The sequence below is a fragment of the Saccopteryx leptura genome, chromosome 1 (genome assembly GCF_036850995.1).
Source record: "Saccopteryx leptura isolate mSacLep1 chromosome 1, mSacLep1_pri_phased_curated, whole genome shotgun sequence".
NCBI lineage: Eukaryota > Metazoa > Chordata > Mammalia > Chiroptera > Emballonuridae > Saccopteryx > Saccopteryx leptura.
Window position 1 is genome coordinate 337,861,684 of NC_089503.1, and position 25,411 is coordinate 337,887,094.

Genomic DNA, 25,411 nt, shown 5'->3' on the forward strand with positions numbered 1-25,411 from the left:
TGTGGCACTTTAGTTCATTGATTGCTTTCTCATATGGGCCTTGATTTGGGGGGGTGCGGGGGGTCTACAGTGACCCCTTGCTCAAGCCAGCGGCCTTGGATCCAAGCTGGTAAGCTTTTTGCTCAAACCAGATGAGCCTGCGCTCAAGTTGATGACCTCAGGGTCTCGAACCTGGGTCCTCTGCATCCCAGTCCAACACTCTATCCACTGCACCACCGTCTGGTCAGGCAGGACTTGCTCTTTTCACTGAGCATGAATGCCCTTGAGATCTACCCAAACTGTTGCATGTATCAATAGTTTGTTCTATTTGTGTTTGAGCAGTATTTTAGTCTTTTCTTCCCTTTTCTTCCCTTCTGTGTGCAACCTCCCTTTCCCCTAAGGAAAAAAAAATGTCATTTAAATATCTTTTTAGGCTTGGCTTCATTCTTCTATGAAATAAAGGTCAGAACAGCTGGGAGAAAAGGAATTTAAATAGAATCCTCAGAATATTGAAGTTCAAATTTCCTCCTTACTCAATGGGGTGCAGCAGCTCTTTCTTCTCTTCTAGTGCACTCACTCTAGACATTCTTCTGGCGGCGTCCTCTTTATGTGTTTATTTAAAACAGTGGTAGTCAACCTGGTCCCTACCGCCCACTATTGCGCATTCCAGCTTTCATGGTGGACAGTAGCGGAGCAACCAAAGTATAAATAAAAAGATTTAACTATAGTAAGTTGTTTTATAAAGATTGATTCTGCCAAACTTAGTGAAAAACAGACATAAAGTACTTGGTAAGTAATTATTATTATATGCTTTAACTTGCTGTAACTCTGCTTTATAAATTTTATAAAGTAAAGTTACTTCCCTACTTTATAAATCACCATTACTGTGGAACCAGTTGGCAGTTAGATAATTTTACTACTAACAGAGATACAAAAGTGGGCGGTAGGTATAAAAAGGTTGACTACCTCTGATTTAAAACATATCAACTGACAATGACTGTAGCCTGTCAGAATTCAAATATTTTAATTTGATTCATATCCAACCTATTTTGTAGGTTAACTTATCACTGTTCTTTTATTTTAAATACTTTTTTTCCTCAAAGACAGATAAAGGGCAAAAAAGGCATTTTCAGCAAGTATTCCAAATGCTGCAGATCATGGGCTATGACTGGGCAAAAAGGTAATGTACCTGGTTCTTAATTACCTGCCTCAGGATCACTGTTAGGTCAGCCAAGTCCAAAAATGTACCAAGCTGTGAAAGATTTTCACTGAAACTTCACTTCTTTGTTTCTAGATATTAATGTGGAACAGCAGGGTGTGTGTGTGTGTGTGTGTGTGTGTGTGTGTGTGTGTGTGTGTTAACTTATGCCCTAGCTGTATTAATTCCTAGCTTATAAACATTTATTAAATATGTTTTTATTAGATGTCTGCTCTCAGTGGCTTGATTTTCAGAATTCTTAATCCCCATCCTTTTTTTTTCCCTAAAAGCATCTAGGAATTTAATCACATGCTAGTGATGTTCTCTATGAAATGATGCTGTGTGTTTAACATCTTTTGTGGCATATAACAAATCACGTCATGTTTCAATCTATTGATTTTTAAAACCCCACTGTGAGGGTGGAAGTTCAGATTACTCTGCAATCATATTATTCTATACCTGGACCGCCAGCTCTTCAGTTTTCTATCAACTGAATGCCTACTCCATTGCAGGTGCCAACACGTGTCCTTTGGAGTAGTGCAGGGAATGAAGACTCGAAGAGGAGATGTCACTTTTCTGGAAGATGTCTTAAATGAGATTCGATTAAGGATGCTACAGAACATGGCTTCTATTAAGAGTGAATTCACTTTTTTGTTGTCATAAACGTAACTTATGTGCCTTATATTTTGTTGGATTTTTGTGCATTGTGATTTATTATGACCATTTCTCCATTGAACTTTCACTAACCTTGTCAAAAATAGCTTGCACTAATGAGAGGTGCCAGGATTTTCAGACTTGCTGCTAGAAGTATTGTTCACTTCAGTAATCTGACTTGATAGTACCCTGGGCCTCTTTATGGACAGCTTCAGATTCTCATTCCATTGTTGGGAGTAGTTCGGTGAAGTTCCTGTAATTGGAAAAAAGTCACAAATCCTTAGGGTTTTTTGTTTAACCTTCACCTTTGGAAAAACAAGTACTGGCAATGTCTAATGTCTTATAAGGGATATTTATAAGAAAAATAAATTCATGTATTTTTCCTTTTAAGGAATGCAGGGTAATTGTCATTATCAAAGGTAAATTAGTCCAAACTAGGAAAGTAAATTGACCACTGTGAACCTGTTCTTGATACTGCCAGTATCCACTTTGGACGGATTTTATCTCCACTACAGCCATGACTCTGTGTAGTTTCGTGCAGGTTAAAGATAGCCACCTTTGTCCATTTCAGCTACCAAAGAACTGGAGAACCCACAGGAGACTGCAGAGAGGGTCGGGCTGGCCGCACTCATTATTCAGGTCTGTTGAGACTGCTTCCTGTGAGACCCTTTTCTGTGGTAGTGAAACAAACCCCAGAACTGAAGATTTTCATCTGTCGTTTTAGGACTTCAGAGGTTTACTCTTATCTGACTATCAGTTCAGCTGGGATCGTGTTTTCCAGAGTCGTGGGGACACAGGTGTCTTCCTACAGTACACGCATGCCCGCCTGCACAGGTGAGAAGAGGCTGCGGGGAGACTCCGGGCTGCTCTGCCCTCGCCAGGGTGGGGTGCTGTGATCCTCAGACCAAAGGCCCCGTTCTCTGGGCTTCTCTTATATCTCAGATTCAAAACTATATAGTTAAAGGGACTGACTACCTGTTAGGTTAGATTTTTGTGGGGCTTTTAAAATATTTCTTTATTGAGCACCTATGTAGGAAATGCTTTTCTGCATATTACTTTATTTAATACAACAGTCCCACCAAAGGATTTACTCCATTTTCAGATAAAGAAATGGATTTAGGAAAATTGAGGCATTAGGTTGAACAATGTTAGCTTCAAAGACCAGGGCTACAGTCATGCGCCATTTAGTGACAGGGATACAGTCTGAGAAATTCGTCCTTACGGGATTTTGTGGTTGTGTGAACATCATAGAGTGTACCTACACAAACCTAGATGGTACAGCCTACTACACACCTAAGCTCTTTGATATATAGCCTACTGCTCTGTAGAGGAGCAAAACTAATTTTCCCTGTACCCTTCCTTTCTGGGTTCTGGACTGTGATAGTCCTATGATAAAAGACAGATTAGCAGGAGAAAAATAAAAGTTTAATAATATGTGTAACTCTTGTATATATTGAATAGATCCAGGAAAATTGAGCTACTCGCCAAAATACCTGAAGCCACCCCCTTAAATACCATCTTCAGCTAAAGACTAGTTATTTGGGGTGAGGGAAGTGACCAGGAAAGGCACAGTAGGGTAAAGTTGTTAGACAGATTTAAGTCCTGTCTTCTGCATTGGTTAAGAGTTTTTAGAAATAAGGTAATCTCTATCTTCGTGGTACAGCAGGGAGATACCCTTACGAATGGAGATTTCTCTTACAGATGTAAATGTCTTTTACAAAGGATTTTGTGTGTGTGTGTGTGACAGAGACAAAGAGAAGGACAGATAGGGACAGACAGACAGGAAAGGAGAGAGGTGAGAAGCATCAATTCTTCATTGTGGCACCTTAGTTGTTCACTGATTGATTTCTCATGTGCCTTGACTGAGGGGCTACAGCAGACCCAGTGGCCCCTTGCTCAAGCCAGTGACCTTGGGCTCAAGCTGGTGAGCCTTGCTCAAACCAGATGAGTCAGTGCTCAAGCTGGCGACCTCATTGTCTCGAACCTGGGTCCTCCGCATCCCAGTTCGATTCTTTATCCACTGCACCACTGCCTCATCAGGCTACAAAGGATTGATTTTCAAAGCTTCTCCCATATCTGCTATCTTAAAATTAACCAGCCTAAATAATTCTTGTGTTAAGTAGACATATTTTGGGGTGAGATTGTTTTCCTACAGCTCCTAGGTTACAAACCTGTACAGTATGTTACTGTACCGAATACTGTAAGCAGTTATAACACAATGGTAAGTATTTGTGTAATGTGTTGTACTACAATGGTATGATCACTAGGCAATGGGAATTTTTCGGCTCCATTATGATCTTATGGGAGCAGCGTTCTATGCGATCTGTGGTTGGCAGCCTTATGTGACATGACTGTATATGAAGGACAGCAGTAGGAGATGGTGTGCATCACTTGCAATTATGTGTCCTTAGATGACTTGTTTAATAATGCTTTGTTGTTTTTAAACTTTTGATAACAGTTTGGAAGAGACTTTTGGATGTGGTTATGTAAATGACTTCAATACTGCTTGTTTACAAGAGCCACAGTCTGTTTCAGTTCTCCAGCATCTTCTCAGGTATGACTTTCTAGTAGTATTGAGTCAGCTTCTTCTGAATGAAAGTCTTACTGAGCCGAGGTTCCTCTGCCCAATGCTTTGAAAGGCCAGAACTCAAAACATCAGTGTTTACAGTTTATTGATCAAAAAGGGGCCAAGAAGATGGGAGACCTAATAATACCTGAAATCCATCTTCCTGCTGGACTAAGTTAAGGGCTTTTAAGCTGGAGAAGAGGAGTTAGAGTAAATTCCTGTGGTCTTTGGTCCCTTGATGAGGTCTCAAGGAGTAGATTCTAAGATGCTATAAAAGGGTTCACATGTGGGGGGTGGTATTGAGTCTCCCATCTTTTCTACGAAACTTGTAAGTTATTGTCCTAAGATCATTCCTTTCTTTAAAGCAGCAGAAATATTGAATTGCGATGTTATCTGTAGTTTTCCTGAAACTGTTATTTCACCAATAGATCACAAGTTACTAATCCATGAACTGGTCATTATTCCTAAACCCCACAGTTCAAACATTAAGCAACCTATGGCTACAAGGGAATGGATAGGTTAATAGTTTTGTTAGAAAAACAGAGAGCCTGGCTTATGGGATACAATTACAACATGACTGTTGGTGGTTTACTGACCACTGGAGTGAACAGGTCAGAGCTAGACCCTGTCTCCTGCCTCTAGACAGCCTTTACCTAAAAGTAGACCAAAAAGTCATTTTCTGTCCTTTTAGGAAACACAGAAGACATGCTCATGGTAAATTGTTAATACTTTAAAATAGTACCACCAGCGAACTAGCCCAGGTGCCTCGGTCATTGTGGACCAGGGAGGTTAACTCTTTTGAAATACCAGCAGGAAATTTCTGGTGGAGTGGCACCAGTCCAGACTGGGTCATGGTATGAGAATGTGAACCCTGGTAAAAGCATAATTGTTTAGTTTTTACAAGATCATCATCACACCATCTATGATAAGTGAAGGAAAACCCCTGCCTTTGCACTCCTGAGCCTCTAAGTCTTTAGTTGCCTCCTGGTTTCAGTGTCCAGTTTCAAGTATGTACCTCCCCTGACAGCTGCTCCTGTCATCCTTTAGGTTTGATGAAGTGCTTTACAAATCATCTCAGGACCTTCAACCCAAGCATATTGTCAGTTACCTCCTAACTCTAAGGTACTTACATAATCTTGCTATTTTCAGATGTTAAAAAATGTCTTGAACCTGTTCTTACAAAGAATTTTTCTTTCATCTGCAGTTTTCTATAAACAAATCCTTTGGGCTAAAAAAATTACGTGGTTTAAATTACAGGAATTCTTGTTTCATCTTTGCAAATTAGCAGTTAATGTTCATTCCTTTATTCACTCAGTGATATAAGGTACAGTCAAATGAACAGGAGACAGCAGTCTCACAGGTGGCTCGAGAGCAGTGTGTGCGTGTGAGGACAGAGCAGAGAGAAGATGGTGGGCACTCAGCCCCGCCTGACGGACCAGAGGGCTTTTCAGGGGAAAGGACTAGATGTAAGTCAGGAGAAGCACAGTGGCAGAGGAGGAGGAAGCCCAAGCTGAGCAAGAACATGATACGTTAAAGGAACTAGAAGCACAGTCCTGGGAGGAATGAGAACTGAAGCATTTACATGTCTTTGTGCCATGCACTAAGGCATTTCGTCTTATTTTCAGGGCAGCAGGGTCCATAGAAAGGTTTTAAGCAGAGGTGCAGAAAAATCAGTCAGCTAGAGGGTAGAGAATTGGGAAATGAGTCAGTGACTCTGTTAGAAATTTTATAGTAGCTATGAAACACTTCTAATAGAGGTTGATGTTATCTTCTGTGGTGACAGCTGTGTCTTCCCATAAAGCTATTGAAGAAAGACTTGCTTTTACTCAAGATTTACTGAAATTGGAGAATTGCCGGACTGTTCTCTTGATTATGCTTTTTACCTTGTCTTCCCCAGATTTAAAAAATTGTTTCCCTTAAATTATAGACATAAAGCAAAAAAGTCATAATAAATGTCACTTTTTGAAGTGAATGTCATAGGCATCATTTCACTGGCACACTTGTACTTGCTGCCATACCTAAATCGAAAAGATGCCTTAAAGATGAGTGGCCACATATGTGCAGAGTGGACCAACACCTAGTCCGTCCCACACCTCCTCACCAGGCAGAGGGGTAAGGCCAGGCCATCTTAGAGGAAGCCTGAAGAAAAACTCATTAGAAAGGAATCTCCTGTACTTGCAAAAGTAATAGTGAAATCATAATCTTAACTTGCCACCTGGTATTAGTAGATCCAGGATCAAAATCTAAAACTTGAGTCTAGTCTGTTTTACTTTGTTACAGAAAAGCAGTGAATTCCAGTCTCAACTTTTGATACATTTTAATGGCTCTATCCAGGCTTTGATTTTTTTATCTTTAAATTGAGGGAGTAAGGTTAGATATCAGTTTTATATGTTACATCAGGAAACTACTGCTGGTCCTAATCATGATTTCTCTTCTCGTTTCAGCCATCTTGCAGCTGCAGCACACAAAACACTGCACATAAAAGAGAGTCCTCCTGATGTTGCTGGGGTGTGTTACATTGAGTGTTCTGTGGGTAATCTCTAGCATCCTCAGACTAGTATTACTGAGACAGTCTTGAAAATGTTTCTATTGTTCAACTACAGCAATGTACATACAATCTAGGGTAATAATTAGAATTGGATTGGATCATTTTAATAATAATCAGTTTATTATATACTTTCCAACATACTAAATTCTCAAGCACATTTTCCTATATCAAGTGTTACAGCGATGAGTTCCCCTTATCTGAAGTGGTACTGGATGATGACACTGTCCCTCTCACTCCCAACCCTGGCACCAGGGCTTACTATAAGGGGTTCTAGGAATTTGTACACTCTTGCCTACAGCAAACTCTAGGGTCCTTTGAGATATTGTGTTTAGTTTAAATGAGAAGAAAGATTTACTCTTAAAAACCTTATTTAATTCACTTTATAGTTAGCCTCTTATTGAACATTTAATCGTTCTTTGATTTATTTTGTAGGCCAGACTTCATCTTTTCAGAGCGGTTCGTTCTGTCCTAGCCAACGGAATGAAACTTCTTGGAATAACACCTGTATGTAGGATGTAATTTCTAATTAAAATGGCTTTTTAAATACTAAATTAATTCTAGTTATCTATTCTTATATGTTTTCCTGTTTAGAATAGAACTTAATCTGTTATTCTGTGTCAGAATCTTTAAGTGATTTATCAACATGTTAAATCTTGATCTTTTAAAATAAAAACCATCTGAGTTCCCTCATGGTCAATAAGTACTAAATAGACTTTTATAAATTCAGTGAACTCTTTAAATGCATTGTGATCTAATGGGAATAAAGGAAAAGAAACCTATTTTGAGGTTTCTTCCAGTGTTATTCTTTCAGAAACTTCTTAAAACTAACTGAAATTATCCATTTTCATCAAATAAAATTGATGAGGCAAAATATCTCACACTTCTTGTAATTCTGGTTAGTTCTGAAAAAAGTGTAGGGACACCAGTATTAAGCCTTTTTGCCAATCCAGCTGACATCTCCCAGAGAAGGATCTCGTGCTCATCTTTTTGTGGTTACATACAGGTAACTCATTATGTGAACTAGGGAACAACTACATTTGAATAACCAGAAATAACTTGTACAGCTATTGTATTAGGATCTTTTATTGAAAATTAGTTAAGCCATGATTTGAAATGGAGTTTCCTAAACCGTTTTCTTCACATATCTATCCACATATTGGTATTTTGTGTGACTTGTTTAGGTTAGCATAAGTAGGATGTGATCTGTTTGATCAGTACAGCTGTCCTCATTTGCCAACACTTCCATTCGAGCCTGCTATAATTTATTTTAAATGCTGCTGTTAAAAGTTTTCTAAATACCAACGACAATCTACTCTTACAAATAGAGAAGAAAATTAACATGAACGAAGCTTCTCTAGTCGAATGAACATAGTTTTATACTAGCAAGTAATATTAGCCCTAAAACACTCATGCATGCAGTTGCAGTTTTAAGTGAGTTAGCTTCCAGATGCTAATTTCCTACTTAAAATATCATTAAGATTTACTTAGCATAAAACAGTCATGGAATAAAAGTGTACAGTTAGGACATGATATTCATGTCCAATATCCCCTTCCATTTCTTTGAAGAAAAGTTCCCCTTCTCAGTTATATGGTAGCCTCCTCCATATTTTAATCTTGAGAGAAATAACACAGGGACAGTGCTGGTTAGAACCAAATCTTTCCAAAAGCAGATCCCTGAAAAGACTGTTCATTAATTCCTACAACCTAGAGCCCTACAACGCTGCTTGCAGTCCTTATAAACTATTTTTTGGCTTAAGGCTAGTCAGAGTTGGTTTTTATCTATTATTTGCAACCAAATAACCCTAACATAATTCCAACATAGAGAAAATTTTAAATAATGTTGTTATGTTTTTTGCATTATCTTATGGTCATATCTACAACACAAAAAGTGATCAAACAGATTCCATATAAAGTTTATTGCTGAATTTCCCCCATTAACATTATAGAAATTTTTTAAAAACACAGAAATTTCACAAATTATTGAGAGCCCCACAGCTAAACATACTTTATAAAAAAAAGTACAAAAGTGACATTAGAAATATTTCTTGAAGAAAAGTATATCCTCTAACAGCAAAGAAATATGAATCCAGACAATGATTGGCACAAATACAGCACTTAGAGTACTCAGTCACTACCCATAAATCATTGTCTGAGTTATGAAGTATTCAGTTTGAGAAGTTGCACATTCAGTTTGTTTCTGATTAGCCTGTCTTGTTTTTGCCTCTTGTAAGAAAGGAGCTAGATCGTTCCTGCTGTTGGGACAAAATACTGTACATGAATCGGAGAACAAGGAGGGGTCGTCCTTCTCCCCTGGTACCTGAACAAGAGAACAGTTAGTATAGAAATGGCTTTGGCACTTTAACATGTCCCGTACCTTGTTGCTTGAATATTACAGCCTCACATGATTTTTTAACACCATATCATCTCCATATTTTTTATATACATTATATATACAATAAAAAAATTCCTTCATTCTAAAACAAAATGGGTTGACCACAAACAGGTCACATTAAATCTCTGTACAAATTCACTCAGCATTCTTCTTAATTCATATGCCACAGAGTTAATTTGTTATTCTTGTTTGTTTAAGCTACCTTCTGGGATTGACTTAAGGCTCTAGTTAATGCAAATAGTTTAATCTTAGTAGAAATCTCTTTTGAGGCTGAAATCACACACCGCTGATTCTCTCTTTTGAAGCCATTTCTCCTTGTTGGATGGATGTAGTGTCTTGTCGGGGTAATCCATAGAGATATATAGAAACACATACAAGAAGAGTACCCAGAGCAAAGGTGAGTGCTGAAAAGAAAACAAAATAAGTTTTATCTGTATTTGTATCTGTAAAGTGAATACAATGAATAGTATTTTGAAAACTTTCAACTATGGGTTTATACCATTCTCTATTTGCATTTATGACAAGAGTCAATTTGAAAATAAAATGTAAATACAGAAAATGACTAAATTTAAGTGTTCCATTTTTATGATGGCAAGGTTTGTAAAAATCAAGAGAGCAACAGTCACCGACTCTACACTTTTCAAGAACCCAAGTATGCCTGTCCTAAACCATTGACAAAGAAATATACCTTCTCTATATGCTGATTAAAAGAAAGCAGTAGAAACCTGTGAAAAAGTAGAGCAAAAAGTAGTTAAGCAAAATTCAAAGAGTTAGGTGACCAATGATTGAAATCATTGATGATTTCTAAGTAGAAGAGGTGGATTTACGAAGTAAAATTCCATTTTCTACTAGCCTTGTCTTTTTTATCTTCTAAATCCTAAAAATCAGGATACCACTAACTGACAACTTGTCCAAACTTAACCAGTTGTCACTTTATAAATAAATGCTTATGTCAAAATTGTATATTCCATTCAAAACTGAACCATATTCAGTACAATGGCACAGTCCTAATAGCTTTAAAACTGGCATGTAAAGAAAAGCCATTGAGCTATGATTTTAGTTCAACCCTAACCAGAGAAGACTAGCATTACCTTCAAAAAAAGGGAAAGGTTTCAATTAAAATTACAGAAATGGAACATTGCTAAGATAGTCTAATTTCCTTGACCTCGTTAAGATAGAACATTGACCACAAGTATTTGATACTGTTCCCAACGATTCCTTAAGAATAAAGTCATAAGGATTTGTTGAGCATAAGAATGAATTAGAACTTCAATGAAAAGTTCACCCAAATCAGGTAAGAAAAATATCTAAAGGAGGTCCTATACATTCCTAACACTTAAAAATGGTTGGCCTTATACAGAATACTTACTATGTGCCAGGCACTATTCTAAGCACTTGACCTATAACAACTCTCAGAGATAGGTGATATTACCATTCCTACATAGATAAAGAGACTAAGACACAGGTTAGTAACTTCCCCAAGGTTACACAGCCAATAAATGATATGGGCAAAATTTGAACCATTCTATAAAATGGTTTTCTAAGTTTTCTACAAGGTTGGTATTTCTCCATTTGTATTTATAATAAGTCAATTTTAAAATGAAATATAAACATATACCAGGCCTGTTTCTTTTAACTCAGTGTCAGTATTTGACAGATTTCCTTCATGCATTAAATAAAATTATTATTACAGTATAAAGTACCCTGAAATGTTAAGTCAACACCACTGCTTAAATAAGAAACCACCTTAATGCTGGGTGTGGGCTAGGGAGAATTAGAAGGACTAGCCTAGTGGTGGTGTCAGAATGCCAGCTATAGTAATGAATTTTGATCAGTTACATATTAAATGAAATATCTTTATAAAAAAGAAAATTTAGATTTGAATTGTAATTTCAAAACCAGTTTGCACCAAAACAGGAAGGTACAAACTAAGGGGAAATAAAGGAATTTTTGTTCTTTCTTCAAAATAGAAAGCCTCATTCATTTTAATTCCACTGCTAAAGTAATCATTTCCTAAAGTCCATGTATTTCCCTGTGTACTTACTTAATATAGTAATATTCACCCTGAAACACTTAAGTTGTCTCTTTTTTTTTTTTTACAGAGACAGAGAGTCAGAGAGAGGGATACATAGGGACAGACAGACAGGAACGGAGACAGATGAGAAGCATCAATCATCAGTTTTTCGTTGTGGCACTTTAGTTGTTCATTGATTGCTTTCTCATATGTGCCTTGATCGGGGGGCTACAGCAGACCGAGTGACCCTTTGCTCAAGCCAGCAGCCTTGGGTCCAAGCTGGTGAGCTTTGCTCAAACCAGATGAGCCCACGCTCAAGCTGGTGACCTTGGGGTCTCGAACTTGGGTCCTCATCACAGTCCGACGCTCTATCCACTGCACCACCTCCTAGTCAGGCTTAAGTTGTCTTATTACTAACACCTGGGGAATCAGGAGGCCTTGACTGCAAACAAGCTCTTTCTAGTAACTGAGTAGCCTCCTCACTTTCACATAGAACCAGAACCCTTCAACTGAAGCTCTAGAACTTGTTAAAATGGCTAAATATTGCTGACCCACATCTACAGGACTATGATCTGCTGCAGTTATAGAATACATTATAACAAAACTAGGAATTTCTGTAAACACTGACCAATACCACATTTAAAAGACATATCAAGAAAGTGGGAAATTTTCCATGTTAAAACTTAAAAATACAAACTAACACATACTTATCTGTAATCCAAAAAGCATCACTGAAGCAATAGTAGAAAGGATAATGGCTGCTGCTGCAGAAAAGCCTTTCATGATGTTGTCTGTGTATTTGACCACAACGGAAGTATAGAGGCCTCCAACACTTGCAAGAACTTGTATAAAGAAAGAAAGAAAATCTTAACACTCAAATAAATGAAACATTCTATGATGGTGCGGCAATTTTCATTCCCATACTAATTTACCTGGGAAACTACTATTTTCCTTAGAAGCATCCATCTGACAGAGTGTATACTTAATTTCACTAATAGTTCCTACAAAACAATGTTTTTCAGATGTCCAAAGGGCTATGTGATCGACTACTAAATTGTACACATTTACTGCTAACACATTAGATACTTCTGATTGTGAAGGCAAAAATGTTTTGGGATACCTATGCCACAAAACTCATAAAACCAAAATTACATTTTCAAATTGGTGTTCACAATATAAAGAACTATTTCAAAATGCTATCAAGGCTTAAAATGGATGTCTAACTTGTCTTTTTAAAGGGTCTACCCAGAACTTTTAATTCCTGGATACTTACAGATGACAAACCAGACATAATATGTGTAACCATAGAAAAATCCTTTTTCTTTAATTTCAGCTCCATCTGACAAGTAGACGCCAACTAATGTCACAACAATCCCTGATAGATACATTTGAATGTTTCTCACCCAAAGGGAAGTGTCTGAACTCTTTAAAACTTTTTCAAAGTATACTCCTGAAAGAAAATTAGACATGCAAATATGAAATAAAGATATGAGAAAATAAAATGTCTTTCACTTAGAACAATAACCTGGAGATATGATAATATAAAATAAATGATTTGGAGAACAAATATTTTACATTAAGGGCACATTCATGTCATCGGTATGACACATGTCATACTGAACATTACCAATTTGTATTTTTATACAGTATAGAGAATTAATAACCAAGAACGTACTTTCTAACCTACATTTATCAAAACTCAAATTATTGTTAGAAACAGTTTCTGCCATTATTATAGTAGTAAGATAGATCAAAAAAGCTGTTAATACCAATAAAAGACTTGCTTTGGTCATCTGGAAAACTATACTACTATTAGAGTCAATTACCTTAATCATACCCCTATAATGTCTATCTAGTAATCAATACTCCCAACATTGCAAATTAACCTATATAATCACCACTTGGGAAATTTTCAGCATTTAAGTAACACAACGAAAATAAAATTTAAATAGGACTTGCTGAGAGGAGCCATTTTCCTTTAAAGCAAGTCTCCCCAGGACAAGTTCATACACAGGGTCAGAAGGACCAAGAACTCCCCAAGTAGGTAATAAACTTTGTGTGTATGTGGGTTTTTCTGGGATTGGGGCATCCACAGCTGTCTTCAGATACTCCAAAAGAGCACATAATACCCCCACCCCAAAATCACATACCATTGCTGTAAGTTTTATACTTATAATGAATGCATGTTTAATAAAGACATTAGAGATTTTAATTATAAATACCATGTTCATTAGAGACTTAGAAATGGCCACTAATAGTACTAATCCATTTAAAAATATAGTGAAAAAGATTATTTTTGATCAATCTGTGCTGGGAAGTGCTAGAGAATGGGAATAATCATACGATGGCTATTCCTATTTCCACCTTTGACTTTCCTAGCTGGAGAAACCACTTAACTACTGAGTACTCAGTCCAAGCATAGAGGATAGTAAGCCACCCCCCCCCCCCCATTTCAACTATGTACTGAGAAGCTGAACTAAATAGAATATTTCACATGAATATTTAATTCAAAATAATGCTAAAAACAAATAGTATATTATTTTGGGGGTGACTCAATTTTGTTTCTAATTTGCTAGTTAACTTAGACTAAAAGTTTAGTATGATGCTATCATTAAGTATATTCCCAAATTTAGATTTTTCCCTCTTATCAAACTTCTCTTTTACAAGCAATATTTCACTTCCATCCAGCCTACTTGCCTAGTTAAAAATAAAAGCAGCATCCTAATTCTTGAACTAATACAATAAGATAAAAAATAAAGACATATAGGTATAACTGACATATTCTTTACTACAGTTTCTTTTCTGTTGGAACTATTTATAAAACACATTTCATTTCTTACGTCACACATTCATACACTGTCTCTTGATTAGAGAATTGCCTGTCCCTACATATGATTCCAGACTTCCTTGTTTTTTGATGTTAGTGATTTTTGTTCTTGACCCTCTGTTATTGGCTGTTACTTTTTTTTTACAGAGACAGAGAGAGGAATAGATAGGGACAGACAGACAGGAATGGAGAGAAATGAGAAGCATCAATCATCAGTTTTTCATTGGGACACCTTAATTGTTCATTGATTGCTTTCTCATATGTGCCTTGACCGTGGGACTTCAGCAGACCGAGTAACCCCTTGCTCAAATTGGCGATCTCGGGGTCTCGAACCTGGGTCCTCAGCATCCCAGTCCGACGCTCTATCCACTGCACCACCACCTGGTCAGACTTGGCTGTTACTTTTATGTATTAAGTTTTCTGGGATACTCTCCACCCCTCTGCTTTTTTCTCCCTACTCCATACCTCCTAATCTGTTAAAGCGGTGAAAGAACTTGAAGTTACCAGGGCAAAACAGATACTGAGCTAGTGAATAATACCCTAAAGCAGCAGTCTAACCGAAGGATAGTGCCAGTTCCAGGAAAATGGAAAGAGATCCTGGAGCTTTCTGATGGCTAACTTCCTCCACTTTCTAAGGTTTTCATTTACTTTTGGGTTCTTGGCTGAACTAAGGATAGTCAAGGATAACATACAGACTCTTAGGTAACTGCAAGTACGAATAAGGACTGAGGTCTGAACCGAGGTAAACTATACCATGTGTTTACTGGAAAAAAACCCTGACAAACTAAGGTATTCTTTATTTGAAATAAAATTGTTATACTAAAACAAGATAAACTAGATCCCTATTCAAAGTTTGATATTTTAAAAATTGGACAAAATAAAATGACACTTTTATGATTTACCTGCAAATCCTGAGCACAATACAGCAATAGCTATAGCGCCAAACCCTAACAATGGATTCTGTTCCACCTGCAATGGTAATATTTTAAGTTATTTTTAGTGACTAATAGATAGAATTCATCAAAAAGACCAAATAAATGAATACAAAAATTTGTGTTTGTTCTACTAGCTATTCTATAGAATAAAACAGGACCAAACAAAAGGCCATCCCGAGATTAACCAAAGCACTCAAGTTAAAAATGTTACCCTCAAATCACAGCCATAGGAAATGCTTAAAAGAACACATATGCCTTTCTACTAGTAATGATGAGCACCTTAGCATAAAATTTTACAGTTAACCTTGCCTCTTAACTTTAACTCCTGCCATCACTCCAATTCAAGCCTTTTAATTTTTATCTTTTTTTATTTTTTAGTGAGAGAGGCAGAGAGAGGGACAGATAGGGACATACAGGAAGGGAGAGATGAGAAGCATCAGTTCTTCGTTGCAGCATGTTAGTTGTTCGTTGACTTCTTTCTCATATGTGCCTTGACCAGGGGGCTACAGCAGAGCCTGTGATCCCTTGCTTAAGCCAGTGACCATGGGGTCATGTCTACGATCCCACACTCAAGCCAGTGACCTCGAGGTTTCAAACCTGGGTCCTCTGCAGGCCAAGGCAATGCTCTACCCACTGCACCACCACCTGGTCAGGCACCAATTCAAGCCTTTACAGCACCCATCATAGATAGGTAACAGTTAACTTGTTTTAAGATTTCCTACTTTATTAAGCTTTTATCAAATATTAATAGCACAACTTGCTTTGTGTCAATACAATGTATTTAAATGAATAAAAATGATGATGCGCAACTATGGTTGCTAAATTGTTTAAGGATAGAAGCGTTCAGGTATGTGTAATCATAGTACTGTGCTAACAGAGGCATGTGTATGGGCTCCAACCTATTGTTTCAACTTTATTTCCTATTACTTCCCCAAGGTAATCTTCCTGAGTTTTCATCAGTCTTTCTCAGAGATAAATACACTCTCTGTACTAATAGTGAAACGAGAGAGTTGAGATGCATGACTAGAATATGTATGACAAGCATATACCTTGCTTAAAATAAATAAGCCTGATAAAAGGAGAATATTATTTCATGTAAAAGAACCTGAAAAAGAAAGCTTTGTCTAAAATGTTTGCATAAAGCTAAAAGGAGAAATAGAAGCTGTCATGCACTAGTGGTTTCAAAGTATGGTTCCTGGACCAACATCATTATCATCTGGCAACTTTTTAGAAATGAACCTGACATGCCCCACCCCAGCCCTACTGAATCAAACTATGGGGACAGGACCAAACAATTCTTGGATTGCTTTTCTGCCAGTCTCTCTACAGTTCAGAAAAAAGTGATAGACACAGCTCCTCTGGATTTAATTCTGACTAATATGACACTTCTAGGTGATGAAGTGGAAGTGATGGAAACTGGAGAACAGCCACATGTCACTTTAGCATGAGTACACAACATTATGAAAAGATATAAGCTCCAGACTTAAAATTCAAAAAAAGCAAAATTTCAAGTTACCATTTCATAGCTAATAGGAAGATGGGTTAAGAGGGATAAGAGGTTCTGAAAAGTGAGATTCTGATGAAGAGTAAAAAAAATACATAAATTAGTGTTACTAATTAAGAGCATCTTCAATGAATTCTGATTTGTAGGGATACAAAAGAACTGTAGTGTATATAACCAAGCGGAATCTAACCAGGAATTTTAGTATCAAGAAACTGAAAACTCGGAATAAACAGAGACTTGCAAATATATTTTAATACATTAGAGAAGACTTTTAAAAGTATGGTTAGCCCTGGCCGGTTGGCTCAGCGGTAGAGCGTCGGCCTGGCGTGTGGGGGACCCGGGTTCGATTCCCGGCCAGGGCACATGGGAGAAGCGCCCATTTGCTTCTCCACCCCCCACCCCCTCCTTCCTCTCTGTCTCTCTCTTCCCCTCCCGCAGCCGAGGCTCCATTGGAGCAAAGATGGCCCGGGCGCTGGGGATGGCTCCTTGGCCTCTGCCCCAGGCGCTAGAGTGGCTCTGGTCGTGACAGAGCGACGCCCCGGAGGGGCAGAGCATTGCCCCCTGGTGGGCAGAGCGTCGCCCCTGGCATGCCGGGTGGATCCCGGTCGGGCGCATGCGGGAGTCTGTCTGTCTCTCCCCGTTTCCAGCTTCAGAAAAATACAAAAAAAAAAATAAATAAAAAAAAAAAAATAAAAGTATGGTTAGTTCAGAAAGAAAATATATAGTATGTTTCTTGGGCTAGATCATATATTAGATGGCAAAAAGACAGCAACCTAAATCTATTTGCCATTTTTTTCTGTAAATAATTTAAAATAATAAAGTAATAAACATATTTAAAAGGTAACTGAAATCCAAGGCATTTGGTTTGCTATTATGAGAATATTTAGCTAAATAAAATAAATTCAGAAGTATCTCGATCAAGAACAGTAGCAAGTCAGGAGACTGATCACTGTGTCTGAGGAATAATGGAGAAGGGAAGCTATGCCAGAAAATGTGAATTGGTGAAATGCTGTCCTCTATCCAAAAGACAGAGGGAAAGAAAAGCTGCAGAAGTTATCATTATAGGTGGCTGTTTGAGACCTGTAAAGCAGCCCAGTACAGTTCTCAAAACAAACTCTCGAGGCACAGTGCCTGGATTCATACAACATGACTGACTACCTTTGCCTATCAGTTTCCTCATCTGAAATGGAAATAAAAACAATACCAGCTTGAGATGGTTGTAGGCATAAGAGTTAAAATATGTAAAGCACTTAGAACATTACTGGTACTTGTTGTTTAACTGATTGCAGCTATTACTATTTTTATTGATTACTAGAAAATTTCTAGAACAGATGACAACTTAAAAAGTTTAATGCTCATCACTAGAAAATAGTATGGCTTCCCTAAGAGTGAGACATAACCACATTTCCTTACTGAAAGGATTTCTAGTATAAGTCATTTGAAGAATTCCATAAAGAAAATGTTTAGCAAGAAATTTGACAGATTTGCATAATATTTTTGTGAATGAGATAGAAATTTAGTTAGAATAACAATACAGTTCTAATTATAGCAAAGTGAATGCTCACACAGCAATTATCAAGCTAGACCAACAATCAATATGATATGAATGAGCCACCTTAGGAACATGATTCCCACCGAGTCAAGCCTTCAGCTGACTGCAGCCCTACCCAGTATCTTGACGGTTACCTTTAAGAGATCTCAAGGCGAACTACTTAGCTAAGGCACCCTCAAATTCCTAACCATAAAACAGAATAAATATTTCTCAAGGGAAAAAACTGTCAAGCTAAAGTGAGGGCTAATGGCATAACCACAGAACTCTGGTCCTCTCCTGTCTAAAATGTTCAGTGATAATCCAGAAGGCATATTTGTTGAATCTGTAGAAAGCATAATACTCAAAAGAAAAAGCTAATAATAGATAAGGTCTGGAAAGAACCCAAAGGCCTGAACAATGACCCAAAGCTAAGATAAAGCTTAATAAATACAAATACATCCTGCATTTTGGTTTAGAGGAAGCTCACTGCAAAAGACACATTTGAGATAAACTGTATTTGTGTGAAATAGCTGTGTGTAGTTGTGTATAATCAGTTATAAATTGGATAACCCATATTACATATATATAAATATTATACAGTGTGTACGTAAAGTCATGGCGCACTTTTGACCAGTCACAGGAAAGCAACAAAAGACGACAGAAATGTGAAATCTGCACCAAATAAAAGGAAAACTCTCCCAGTTTCATATCTATTCAGTGCAGTTCGATGTGGACTCACACACAGATTTTTTAGGGCTCCTTAGGTAGCTATCCCATATAGCTTCTACAGACTCGGCACTGACTGATGGCCTACCAGAACGGGGTTTCTCCACCAAACTGCCGGTTTCCTTCAACTGCTTATCGCACCAAGTAATATTCCTATGTGGTGGCACTTTGTTATAAACACGCCAATATTCACGTTCCACTTTGGTCACGGATTTGAATTTATCGAGCCACAGAACACACTGAACTTTCCTCTGTACCATCCACATCTCGACTGCCGTGGCCATGGGCTGCTCCACTGTATACATGGTGTTAAGTCATCATCTGAGCATGCGCACATGCTGCCACATCATCCTACAGAAACTGGGAGGGTTTTCCTTTTATTTGGTGCAGATTTCACATTTCCTATCATCTTTTGTTGCTTTCCTGTGACCAGTCAAAAGTGCACCATGACTTTACGGACACACTGTATAATATATATAAAATTTTATGCTGATTTAACAAGTCTAGTATTTAGAACAAAGTAAATAATTAGCAAGTTATACCTCCCACTGCTCAGTCAACATCTAGAGATAGTGTAAAGTTTTAGGACATACTGAGGAACAGTAATATATAGATGAATGACTGCATCTAGAAGAGGAATACAAGGAAGTATTGGGGCAAGAAGCACTGATCCAAAAGATCCAAAAGTCTCAAGAAACCATATAGAAAGAAACCACAAGGTTGTCTCAATGAGGAGAAAAAGACTGGACATTTCAGATGTGACACTTTCCTGAAACATTCTGAGATTATATGGGAGTTATGAATTTGAGTTATTCCAACAACAGAACAATGAGAGGCAGTTGCAGGAAGCTGTACTCTGTTCAAAGTATGAAAGAACTTTCCAGAGCAGCGATTTTCAACCTTTTTTGTGTCATGGCACACAAATTACTAAAATCCTGTGGTACACCAAAAAAATATATATTTTTGTCCATCTGACAAAATATTAGTATAATTTTGATTCATTCACACCAGGCAGCTAATGTTCTGCCTGATGTCGTTTATTTATTTGACAATCTAACAGAAAAGAGGTCAGTGTCCCTGACTAGGCAGGTATTGCATGCTTTAAAAATTCTTGAGACACAGAACTCGCTGGTCTAGACTAGAGGGATCCAAAATAGGATAGGCTGCCTTATAAAGTCTGCTTTACTTTACTAAGCTTTTCACATACACTACCTATGTGAGGTAGACCTAACACCTTTTCTAATGGTGTGAGGTATTAAAGTTCACAATTTGCCTTCCCAACAAATTATTTCTCTACAGGTCTACAACTGAATTAAATGTGCAGTGCATATTTTGTTCAGTGTTTTGAAATGTCACCAAGAGTATGAGCATGTTTAAACATGTGAAGACAATAAATATTAATCTAAAACTCATTTTCCAGGGAAAAAAATCTCCACCAGGTTAGAAAGCTACCTAAAAAGAAACTAACCTCCTCTTTCCACAAGCTCTCCTTACATCCCCAGCTGCCCTATTCTCCTGAGAGAGCTTCCATTTACTAAAAGTTGAAGAGAATCTTCTAGTTATAGAAGGAAACCAATAACTTTCAGAAAGTCCTTCACTGGAGTTCCACTTCCTACTGCTCTTTAGGAAAATAACTCACTAAAGCATATAACATTTTAAAAAGTTAGGTATGTACCTTAACATTTAACTCTTAGCAAATTAAGTTATAAGTAAAGTATACTTTTTGCTCTGTTATACTTATCAATTACCAGTAAAACCACTGCTCCCTGGTCTCCCTATCACTGACAGCTGGGAGTATGTGCAAAAGGATAAAAAACTGGTGGAGGGGGCAGGGAGAGATGAAAAATAGGTGGATAAAACCTGGCCTAGCATTTCTGAGAAAATGCTAAAAGAGGCCTAGAAGTTCCGAACATATACACTTTGTGTGGAAGTCACAATTTTATTCACAGGTTAGGTATTAACTATAACTATGGACAAGTTATTTCACCTCTTTGGACTTCAATTTTGTCATCCATAAAATGGAGTGGATAACATTAACTTTAAGATACCTTCCCTCTCTAGTATTTTATGCACATTCCCCTCTAAAAAGAAAGGAAACCAATAAGTTATATTATTATTAATATTATATCCTAAGGGGATTTAAAAAGCCTATCTATGGGGCAAAGGTTATTTTTTCAATTAAAGAGATATAATCATGCTACATTCATCAATGTGACCAAAGTGTATATGACATAAGAGAGTTCCTATTTTAGTTATAGTAAGCATTATGATTCTTACCATGACTTTTGTAGCTTGCGCTGGTTTCCACTGTACAAGTGTGACTCCGCCACACAGCATAAAAACTGAAATCCACTGTAATTTGCTGAGGGTCCGGTTTAACATTAAAACAGTACATAAAGCAGTACAGGGAATCTTCAACTGGTAGGTAACCTAGAAACAAAATAATGAACTAATGAGCTTAGTTAACCTTAATCTCTGACACAGCTATTTCTGGTATCATTAATAGAATTATCAAGAAAAATGTGTTAATGTGATAAAGGATTAATAAAAATAATATCAACATAAAAACATTTTTTAAGATACTGCTCTTTTCATTATCATTTACTCCACTTACCTGGTATACTGCTGCATCCAGATTGCTAAGAGCTATGAAAGCCATGTTGTTCTGAACAGCATACACTAATGATGGCACACTTAACTTCATAAGTTCTTTGGGGCTCCCCAAGACATTTTCTCTTAAAGATGTCTGGAATCTACCCAGACTACCAGTTTCTCTTTGAAAACAAAAGGGGGAAATGAGGGGTTAAGGAATAAAATTAAAAGAGAAGTCTTCACACACAGGATAGCTATAGAGAGCCCGCTGATGTAATTTTGCAAACTTACTTTGTTTTTTGTAATTTTCAAGTAATTTTAAATTATAAAAAGAAATATAATAACAAGTTCATAAAAGAAAAACAATTATAAGTTCTATTTTGGAAAATATGAAAAACAATTAGGTTTACCATCATCAACATCTGGTCAAGGTTCCAGAAGTTTTTGAGTATATTAAATAATGAGACAGCAAAAAAACAAAAATGCTGGTATTACCCATAAAAAATGTAATCCCTGATACTTTAACTGTCATTACATCAAGCTCACCCTGATTTTCTTAATTAATCAGGTTGCATATCCATTTTTAAAGTTGGTTTCTTTTAAAAATTACAATAGAGTTACACTGCAAACAAAAGGAAATGGCTTTGGTAGCTATGGAAGTTACTGGGGATAGGAATGGACAGATTCAGGTCAGTATTATTTGCAAATTAGCTCAGTGCTTATGAAATACAGGAGACAATAAATCTTTAAGCATAGTCTCATAAAACTCAAGTACATATCTGTATAACTTTTCAAGAAATCTGAATAATTTATTAATACCAACAAAAATAAACTGTATAAAGTATATAAAGTTCACTACTTAACTGCATATTGATTATGCATACTCTTAACTATTCTTATTTTTCCTCAGAGGAACTAGATAATCTGGCTCATATTTCCCCCACTGTAAATCAGTTCACTTATTTCCTGAAAATAAAAATAAAACAATGTTTTATAATAAGCATCAACACCAAAAAAGTACATTATCAAAAGGGTTCTAACCACAATTCACAATATTCTCAGGAGGACCATAATACTTTGTTGACCTGTTTTAACTCAAACTTTATGATAGTCACAATGAGCCTCTATATTTTTGGTTAACATATTAGAATTGTGATTGATTGAATTTTTTTCCTACAGAAACAATCACCAATGTTCTAAGGGGAAGGTGGGCAAAAAGTCCATAATGTAAATTGACTACCTATGCCTATCCAGTGTGCAACACTCTAACCCCCTAAGAAAATACTTAAGAAATTTGACTTGGCCACAGAAACAAAAGATATCCTTTTTAGTTACAGATCCTCCTCTGTTGGCCAAATTCAACCCGCTCCACACCACAATGGTAAATCTATGTGCTGAAAAGTAACACACATAGGTTGGTGGGAGACTATAAACTATCTGGAAGAGGAAAAGAATACCAGAAAGATTGCTCTACTGAGAAATTTTACATACTAAGGGTTTCCAGGTGTCTGAAGATTTGACACTTTTATTTTAATGCAAATCTAAGGTGTCCTACATATTTTCTCAACATTATTATGTAGAGTATAAAGAATTTTTCAAAGAAGAAAATATTAAAGAGAAAAAGAAATTAAAATAATCAGAGAGGTCCAACCATTTTAACAAGGTAATCCACTAGAAAACATAATTGAACATTTCCTTTAATGTCACAGTTCTCACTAGTAAGTGATCATATGATAGCAGAGATGTAAATGTTACAGAGTTTATGAAGTACAGGACACTGCTGTCACTGTCCTATACTTTTAATGCCCTTCTAAAATGCTAATATAGATATATTGATAGAGCTTCAGCGTTATTCCCCAAGAAGCTACTGACAAGTACATAATTGTACCCATCTCCCACATTTTATTGCCTTTCATGTCCCTTTATCTCTCCCACATAAGAGTCCCCAAATAGTGGCTATTTGTCCTTTCCTTAATCCCCTGCTATGGGCAGTGCCATCTCAACTTCACCCACTTAGATAATCAAGCCTTCCAACAGAATATGGCTACTTAGGGATCTAATTGCTATTTCTTTTTTTTTTTTTTTTTCCTTGTGGGAGAGAGAGAGAGAGTCAGCTAGAGGAACAGATAGGGACAGACAAATAGGAAGGGAGAGATGAGAAACATCAATTCTTTGTCGTAATTCCTTAGTTCATTGATTGCTTTCTCATACATGCCTTGACCGTGGGCCTTCAGCAGACCGAGTGACCCCTTGCTCAAGCCAGCGACCGGGGTCCAAGCTGGTGAGCTTTGCTCAAAGCAGATGAGCCTGCGCTCAAGCTGGTGACCTTGGTTGGGGTCTCGAAACTGGGTCCTCCACATCCCAGTCTGACGCTCTATCCACTGCACCATTGCCTGGTCAGGCTCTAATTGCTATTTCTAATAACCATACCTACACCACCACTATTCAAAGATGCTGTAGTCCCTTTTCTCCCTGTCACTTTTTTCCTTATCTCTCTCCCAAACTTCCCAACTTTCACATAAAAAGAAAGGCTACAAGAAATAACCAGCCGAGTACTCCTTTCCTTCAGGGTGCAAACCAGTCAAGTACAGTGTATTGGACTGACTTTCAGGTCTTTGGCTCTTCTGATTATAGCATTTACGTTTGATACTTAGGAGATACTTGTATGTTTGATACTCAGGAAGGCCATAGTACCTTTTCCTGGTTCCTTTGCTGATGTGGATATTAGAGAAGCCAAATTATACGTGGATGCTCACTAATGGAAAGCTCAGTTTCACTGTAGTACCTTAGAATTACAGCAGTACTATATAATTATAAATAGTACATTACAAAAAATGTCAGAGGATGCTAAAAGAATTTGTAAAAGAAAATAGAAGCTCAAGCATAATAGAAAAACATCAGAAAGTAGGATAAAGAAATTTAGGAGATATAAGAACAAATAATATGTGTGAATCTTAGAACAGAAAGTTTTAAAGGAGATAAATGATTTCAGTATTAATCAGATTAAATTCTGCTTAATTTAACATGTATTAATAATATATATATCTAAAAGCTTATATTTAGCTTTACTCACTACAGTTAAAAAGTAACAGCAATATGTTTCCAGAAAACACTAGTAATCATCAATCCTTTTCCTTAACTGTTAAGTAGACAAAAATAAATGGTCAATTCTGAATATACTACAGCCTTGAATATACTGTAAAAAGTAATACATGAAAACCAAAGGCTATTCTTTTTCTCCCACTTTTGTGCCCTGATATTTTCCTGGAAATTAAATCTCAAGTACTTTAATGAGTACCTTTTGTTAAAAACAAGTTTATTATATTTAATTATATCAATAACATTGCTAGATAAGATAAAGAACATGTATAATAAAAAAGCATATGCTAATTTTCAGATATAGCATTTCCCATTAAATTTCCTAGTTGGTGATTTTATCACAAAAATAGAATCTATTTTTAACCTTTTGTTACCTGAAGAAATTCTGAGGCTCCATGTTGATTGCAGAGATTCCAAGGCCACCGCCCCCCCTAAATCTCCTAGCAAATGGCTGAAACCAATTCTTTCTGACCTATGTTTGGTCAAAAGTAGTCCTCATTGTTCCAGCTCCTCATCTGATAAGAACTACTAGGAGGCAAAAAATCCTTGGTTAGGTTACCAAGGCACTGTGCAAAATGGAACACAGCAGACGTTACTCATGAGCTTAAGAAATTTAAATCTTGTTTACAAGTTCTGTATCATCTGCAAAGTATAATTAACTCACATAAAAGACTTTGGGGCTAAGTAAAAAAAAACAATAATGAGGTCATTTGAGGACAAAAATACCCATCATAAGAGATACATGACTTTTACTTTCTCTTGTCCCTACACCCATGATAGCCTGGGTACGAGAGAGGCAGTCAAAATGTAATCTCAGCAAAAGAAATAGAACAGGGCCGGATGATC

At 37.0% G+C, this 25,411-nt stretch overlaps 2 protein-coding genes across 5 annotated transcripts in view; one reads left to right on the forward strand and one right to left on the reverse strand.

Annotated features, from left to right (window-relative positions):
- RARS2 (arginyl-tRNA synthetase 2, mitochondrial) overlaps positions 1 to 7,663 on the forward strand; it is a 67,009-nt gene extending 59,346 nt beyond the window's left edge. Inside the window, exons 13-20 of the mRNA XM_066358909.1 lie at positions 1,083 to 1,159; positions 1,690 to 1,814; positions 2,403 to 2,470; positions 2,556 to 2,665; positions 4,290 to 4,385; positions 5,445 to 5,519; positions 6,842 to 6,905; positions 7,378 to 7,663. Of these exons, the coding sequence (XP_066215006.1) occupies positions 1,083 to 1,159; positions 1,690 to 1,814; positions 2,403 to 2,470; positions 2,556 to 2,665; positions 4,290 to 4,385; positions 5,445 to 5,519; positions 6,842 to 6,905; positions 7,378 to 7,464 (702 nt within the window). The 3' untranslated portion in view covers positions 7,465 to 7,663. The remainder of the gene's footprint in view (positions 1 to 1,082; positions 1,160 to 1,689; positions 1,815 to 2,402; positions 2,471 to 2,555; positions 2,666 to 4,289; positions 4,386 to 5,444; positions 5,520 to 6,841; positions 6,906 to 7,377) is intronic.
- Positions 7,664 to 8,842: 1,179 nt separating this feature from the next.
- Positions 8,843 to 25,411, reverse strand: part of SLC35A1 (solute carrier family 35 member A1) — a 40,538-nt gene continuing 23,969 nt past the window's right edge. For 3 of the 4 annotated variants that reach the window (XM_066358913.1, XM_066358910.1, XM_066358912.1), the window contains 6 exons: positions 21,489 to 21,648; positions 21,152 to 21,304; positions 15,081 to 15,147; positions 12,625 to 12,801; positions 12,059 to 12,193; positions 8,843 to 9,741 (listed from right to left, as the gene is read on the reverse strand). In XM_066358913.1, the coding sequence (XP_066215010.1) occupies positions 9,614 to 9,741; positions 12,059 to 12,193; positions 12,625 to 12,801; positions 15,081 to 15,147; positions 21,152 to 21,304; positions 21,489 to 21,648 (820 nt within the window). In that variant the 3' untranslated portion in view covers positions 8,843 to 9,613. Of the gene's footprint in view, positions 9,742 to 12,058; positions 12,194 to 12,624; positions 12,802 to 15,080; positions 15,148 to 21,151; positions 21,305 to 21,488; positions 21,649 to 24,939; positions 25,076 to 25,411 lie in introns of those variants that run through there. The other variant, XM_066358914.1, reaches the window with a different exon arrangement.